Source organism: Mytilus californianus, unplaced genomic scaffold (assembly GCF_021869535.1).
Source record: "Mytilus californianus isolate M0D057914Y unplaced genomic scaffold, xbMytCali1.0.p SCAF_8, whole genome shotgun sequence".
NCBI classification, from domain to species: Eukaryota; Metazoa; Mollusca; class Bivalvia; order Mytilida; family Mytilidae; genus Mytilus; species Mytilus californianus.
The window spans coordinates 67,743,139-67,750,520 of NW_026262734.1; the positions used below are offsets into that span (position 1 = coordinate 67,743,139).

General features: G+C 32.6%; 1 protein-coding gene across 1 annotated transcript; it reads right to left on the reverse strand.

The window, feature by feature from the left end:
* Positions 1–2,523: 2,523 nt before the first annotated feature.
* Positions 2,524–5,334, reverse strand: LOC127712311 (toll-like receptor 4). The gene has a single exon (XM_052218682.1). The coding sequence runs from the start codon at positions 5,288–5,290 to the stop codon at positions 3,452–3,454; it is 1,839 nt and encodes a 612-aa protein (XP_052074642.1). The 5' UTR covers positions 5,291–5,334; the 3' UTR covers positions 2,524–3,451.
* Positions 5,335–7,382: the final 2,048 nt, after the last annotated feature.

Consider the following 7,382-nt stretch of genomic DNA (forward strand, 5'->3'; position numbering starts at 1 on the left):
ATGGAACAAAAGGAACATCACCGGTAAAAAAAATAACAAAAGTAACAATAGGGAACGAAAATCGTCCTTTTTGGCGTAAATTTTAGGGAAGAGTTTCCCATGCAGAACCTAAATATCTTAATCTAAGTTTATATGAAATCTATGGAAAGTAGGGTCAAATAGGTAAATTCCAGAAGTATACTTAAAAAATTATACCGTTGAACTTATTGATTATTTAATGCAAAAAGGGAAAAAAAAAGGTAACGGTAGGTGATGTTGTAATCATCAATCACTAAGGCAAATCAAATTTAGACGGATCTTTAATTCGTTTGGCCATAAAGGAGAGGCGAAAGATACCAAAGGGACATTCAAACTGATATCGAAAACAAACTGACAATGCAATGGCAAAAACCGAAACACGACCAATAGACTAACAACAGTATACAAAACATTACATAGAAAACTAAAGACTGAGCAACATAAACTCCAAAAAAAAAACTGGGGGTGATATCAGATGTTCCGGTAGGGTAAGCAGATCCTGTTCTACATGTGACACTCGTCGTATTACTCCTATAAAATCTGTCGACAACGTTATATCCAGCGATTAGGCATCATGCAATAGCAGGTTTTTCATGACATAAACTTTGATTCATATCAATACAGTAACACATCTCCTATCAAAGGGATGCAACTACTGGCCATGGGAATACATGCAACCTATCGATAAACTTTATTGCCAAAACACACAAAGATGTTGTCAGGTAGAAATTGTACAGCTTCTTATCATCTAATTACACTTCCAGTAAGTATATCTACCATATTTACCCTTTTTAGGACAAACAAGCTTCATATGAGTAGCAGCAAAGTAATTTGCAGTCAGATCTTCCAGAGGACAATTTAATTGAAAAGAAAAACTTTTTTGAAACATTGTGTTGAAGTGTTGTGTAGGGAGTGGAAAAGTACAGAGTGTCAAACCGGATTGAAAGAACCACCAAAATCATGTAATTACTCTCAAATAGCCCAATAATGAGTTTTTTTACAGAAATAAATAATAGCATCATTTACAGTTGCTTTATTTCAGATATAAATGATAAGTTCTTTGATAGTAGTTTGGGAGCTAGTTAAAAGCACTGAAAGAATAGTTGTAGAACACTTACTGGAGGTCGAGATGAAACGAATTGGATGGGGATGTGGTTGCAGTTGAGGTACAAAGAAAACAAAGCGTTATATGGGTACCTAAAGCTTGTTTCTTATTCTAGAAATGGACATATATGTTATATAGGATTAAAATGTATCTCTAATGAACTGGCAACACTGTTTCAAATTCTTATACTGTTAAAGATGGAGAACGATGTTTTTGTTCTTTTTCAAAAAAGAATTTACCTTTCGGTCTTCAACGATGTCAAGATCCCTTTTAATCATATGGCCATAGTGATCATATCAAAAACTTGATGTTTTATGTTTCAGGACCATAAGTTTCTATACTGACGTAATAACATAAACGGTACCAATTTAACTGCGCCAGATGCGCTTTACGACTTTTAATGTCTCTTTAGTGATTTTTCGAAGCCAAAATATGTGAAACCCCTACACCTGATACAAACGTTGAAGAGCTGATCAAAAAACAAATTAAAGTTTAGCCGAATCCGGACAAGGAATCAGAGTTTGCATGAGGGAGATATATTCTTTAATTTAAAATTATTTCCAAAATTTTATAACGGCAAGTTTTTATCAAAATAATATCCGTATTTTCAAGCCATTTCCAAAGTACAGGCTACTGGGCTGGTGATAGCCTCGGAGACTAACATTTCACCAACAGAGGTATCGACCAAGTTGTAATCATAACACAAATGGTACCAATTTTACTGCATCAGATGCGCATTTCGACAATTAATGTCTCTTCAGTGATGCTCGAGGGCAAAATATTTGAATAGGAGGTCGCATGTCATCAAAATATTGAGGTATAAAGCTTTGAATAGTAGATTCCTTACATATACAAGATACGTGAATAAATCAAACATCTGTTGAAATATTGAATTCAGCAAAACTTACGTTCATGTTCTTCATTTTTTTTTTATTCGCAGCAACAGCATATGATGACAAAAAGCTGTAACCATGCGCGTGCATTCATGGAGTGGGTTGAAAAACGAAATTGTGGTACCCTTATTCAAAATATGATGTGTTTTTCTAATTGGTAGTTTGCAAAGTAATTATTTTTTACCATTGTTTTTAAATATAGATAGGAGATTATCAAATGTATAAACTATACGATGTTTAATTCGTTTATTTCGATTGATCTGAGACTGCTTGTTTACGGCTGCTTTTCTACCCTTGCAACATACATATACTTACGCCACATTAAAACCAAACTGACTTCCCTTCTGAACTTAAGCAACAACAAAAAAGGACGGAAAATTCCTATACTAGTATAGGAATTTCAATGTACAAATATAAAAGGTAGAGAAAAATCTTATGAGGTACAATGAACTTAATGAAGATAAGAACCTTAACTTTTTAAAAAGGAAAAACATACAATTTTTTTATAGTTATTATTATTCAAACTATACTATGAAAATATATGAAACTCTTTCAAATTCAAAGAACACTCATTTCATGAAATACCTTACAAAAACTATATTTTAGTTTTCATTTCATTTCAAACTAAAATTTTAAATCTCTCTCAAAATTTTCCCAAAAGATTACTCTGTCTCCTTCATCCTCTGGATAATCAATGTACGTGTCCTCGTTCATTATATACCTCATTTCTCGAGGAATATTTCGGACATCTGTGCTCGATAGCTGAACAACTATTATGCTATTTCTTCCCTGTCTTGTCACCACAATATCTTCTAGAGCCATATTAAATTCATACATACACCATTTTGACCTGAGAAAGTTATTTGTGAGAATACAAACAAATTTTCGGCTGTTGTGGATAGCATTTGTTATATTTTCAGCAATGGCACTTCCTGCGATAAAGTCTCTATCATGAATGCACAAGCGCAGTGCTCCATGTTTCTCGAGAAATTCTATCATGTAGTCTTTCGGAAACCATCTGTCCTTTTCCGCGTATGATACAAAAACATCGAATTGAAAATTGCAATCAGTCTTTACACGATCGCCTCCGTAGGCTCCCTTGAAGATATAATACCAGTAACGCAGTTTCCATCGATATCGATAAATTATCATAGAAGAAATAACAGCTAGAAATACTATTATTCCGATCGCCGCTGAAACAATCACTCCAACATAGGAATAACAATCCTTTTTCAAATAAATGTTTGCCTCTGGTATATCACAAGACTTATGTAAATACGTGCATGAATAGTCATCGAAGCCTTTAAAATACTTCTTGTGCAACTGAAGCCATTGCAAAAAATATATTGAATTGCATGAACACTCAAAAGGATTGTTAGACATATCTATAGTGGTATTCAAGTGAAATGAATGTTCGAGTAGATTCATTCCTTCACTAGACAAATATAATATCTGATTCCAACTTATATCTATATATTGTAGGTCTTGCATATGATAAATAGAAATATTCCAGTCCGTAAGTAAATTGTGATCCATTAAAATAGTATTTAGTTTTGATGAACTGAACAGAAAATTCCGGAATAAAATAGATAGTCGATTTGACGACATGGAGAAACATTAAATTCGTTTGATTTTCAAAAATAAAAACAGATTTGTTCATATGAAAAATGTTGGAATTACCCAGAAGATTATTATCGATTTCTAAATGTTTGAGACCTATAAGGGAACCAAACACATAACTGGATATATCAACAGCTCTGTTACTGGACAAATCCAAGTATTGGAGTTCGGTTAAGTTACATATTGGCCCTGTAAAGGAATAAATTTGATTGTTCCGCAGTGATATTTTCTTCACAGAAGATGTACTAAAATAAATAGGTGGAAAATTTTCTCCTACTTTAGCACTTTCTATAATTATCGTTTCTGTTTTTACAGGAATAAGGGCAAGTTCAAAAAATGTGGCGTCATAAGGAATACATGATGTTATTAATGGGAACTTGTCAATTTTTTTAGATGCTCGTAAAATGTCTTTATGTAGACCCCCGTTAAGAAATGATGATTCATTGACGTAATCTGGAACTCTATCACAAATGCAATGAGTAGTTTCATGAAACACTTCACTGCAAAGCCAGGCGTTCTTTGACTGCGAAAACTGGTGTTTATTTTGAAAGCTTAAATCAACTGTTTTTATTCCTGTCAAGCCAGAAATATAAAAGTATGCGTATCTATTAATTACCCATCTATTATCTCTGGCGCTGAAATAATTCAAAGACTGTGGTAAATGACGTGGCACTAGGTAATCTGTTTCTTCTAAATTATTTCCATCAATATATAGTTCCTCTAGCTTTGTATTATTCAAGGATTTGATATCCTCGACGAATAAAACGGTACTTACTGATCTTTCACATTCCAGATAATTGGCTTTTAGTATGCGTATTGAAGTTTTTGGTAGATCATTCGTAACATTTCTAAATCCACACATTCGAAGTTTCCGATGGTATGAGATGTCTAGGTACAGCAATTTAGAAAGTTTTTGAAGAGCACCTTTTTCAAAATTTGTTAGTGCAAAATCGGTTATGTTGCGCCATTCTGATGTAGCTGATAAATCGAGGTGTTCCAGATTGGGGAAATTGTCAAAATATTCTCTATTTATGATCCTTTTAACAGCAATTCCAGTTATTCTCAACATTGTGAGATTGGTCAGAGTAGAAAATCCTTTACCAAACGTTACATTTTGAACTCCGTCGATTGATAGACTTTGAAGAGAGGAAAGTTCTTGAAATACTTTATCTGGACAATAATAGCTTTTATTGGCATTGGAATTGTTTGAAACATCTAAATATTGTAAATATTTCAGATTTTGAAACACGCCTGTGTAATACGTATTAACATCTAGTGATAAGAAATTGCTGGATAAATTTAAGCTGATGATATTATGAATTGCAGAAAATGGACCCAGCTCGTCATTCTTGAATTTTGTAATCTTATTTTTTGTTAAATCTAGATATTTCAACGTTTTCGGTAGATATCGCGCGTCATGGAGATGAGTGAGCAAATTAAAACTAAGATTTACCGACACAACTCCTTCCTGGATTTGGGGAAATTTTGTTAATCCTAAGGCGGAGCAGTCAGCTAATACGCCGTCACTAATATTCAAACATCTGCATTTGCAATTTGAAGAACATCCATGGTTATCGGTTTTATTATTTCCACTTATCTTGAAATCCAACGACGGTACACCTTGTTTGTTCTGGGACACGCACAATACAAACATTATACCATAATGCAATAAAAGGAAAGAAAATAGTCGACTGCAAAACTTCATCTGAAATAGTATTAACATTATCAATTTAACACAAAGTAAAACACTTTTTGTAAAACAAAAGCTTTGTTCATAAACATCAAATTTTATCAAATACTTGTCAATGTTCCTTATACAACCACAGGGCTTCAAAATCAAAACTGTTTTGTGCATTAGATCGTTGATAAATTAACGTTCAGCTTTTTCTTGAAAGATCATTTATGATACGGAAATTTTTATATGATTATATGATAATGTTGTTTTCACAAACGAGAAACAATAACTGTCAACGAATATTAAGCAGTACTATGGATTCAATTATTTTTGTGGAGTATGAAAATTTCATTTTCGTGGATATTTGATTTCGGGGTTTGCTAAATTCTGCAATTAAGCCTATTGGAAACTTTGTACTTCGTCGAACATTCAAATTTGTCGTTCACATTTACATCTACGAAAATTATTGTCCCACGAATAAAAATGAATCTACCAAAAATTGATATCCAACGAACAATATTGACTCCACTGTATCGAATGAATGCATAAACAATTCGATTTTTCACTAGCTCATATTTCTAATTTAAAAAAACAGTATTCGATAATTCTTTTTCAACAATTTCTATGATAAAATACACTTAATGAATTTCGTGCGTCCAAAATACTTTTCTGGATTTATCTTCATTACGAACGATCCAACCTAAACATTTGAAAGCAAGAGATATGTAAACATGCTGCAACGTTATGAGCTATATGACCAAAAAGGGTCATCTTTGCCTGCGAGAGTTGGAACATTAGTTCCTTGATAATTTCTTAACTCATGAACGAAGAATTTTATATAAGTACATTTTATAAGTCATGTCATTAGTGCCCTTGTAACTAGCAGTTAACCAGAAGCAATATCGACACAGTGCTAGTAAATGAATTTAACACTTTTTGTCGTGCGTCTGAAATGTTTTTCTGGATTTACCTTCATCAGGTATGCTTAGATACCCAGGAACTTTAGAGTCTTTTAGACTAAAAAAGACCTAAAACAATAGTCAAATTTGCCAAAGGTCAAATTTACCTGCAAATACATTTTTCAAATTTTTAGTAAAAAAAACAAATTTAAAAAATTTCAGTACGATACTTAATCGTTTTTCTTTCTAGACTAGAAATCTAAATTTTTCACGGTATTCTTCATACATATTTTTTTAGAAATTTGTTTTTTCTTGAAGTTGATAATCTGTTTGTTCGCTCTACCATTGGAACGTACTTACAGTAATGTTTCAATTTGCAATGAATTTATATTGTAAAATACTTTTACAAACCTGACCACATATCATAAATCAGATTAAACGTAGTAAATGAAGATTAAACCCTATAAATTTCGTGCATACCAATAGCTTTTCTGGATTAACGCTCAAAACTAAACATTTGACAACCAACAATCTCAAAATTCATAACGTTAAGAGTTATATAAAAACTTTAAGAGCTATATTATCAAAAGGCACCTTAAAAGAAAAACCAAATCTATCAATGTCAACCTTGTCTTAGGGATTTGGAAACAAAGTTTTTAATAAGATTTTAGAAAAAAATGTTAGTTAGCATGTCAGTACCGAATCACTGATTATGTAGATAATGATACCTTTAGGGACTTACAGTGCACGAGCAGAAGTAACGACCCAGTGGTAGTAAATGAAAAAATACTTTCGTGCGTACCAAGCGCTTTTTATATCACTTCCATTAAGAATGCCCAAACCTAAACATTTAAAACCAGTATGTATAAATACCCAAACACGTAGGAATCTGTAGTACCATAAGCTCTTAATCGTCACAATATGTGAAAAATTCAAATGTTTGTCTTATACACTAACATGACTAACTCGCTAAATAACTAAACTAAAGACAATCACTAACTAGGTTTTGACTTCGGAAGGGCGTATTAACATGTTTAAGAATCTGTTAACACCTATCAGCCTTGTAATTTTGATCCGTATTGAAAACAATAGGTATTTAGATGATAATGGTGGATGGCCGTTTAACATCCAGAGGCAAATTGAATGCATATGCAGGACGGGAACATGTTATT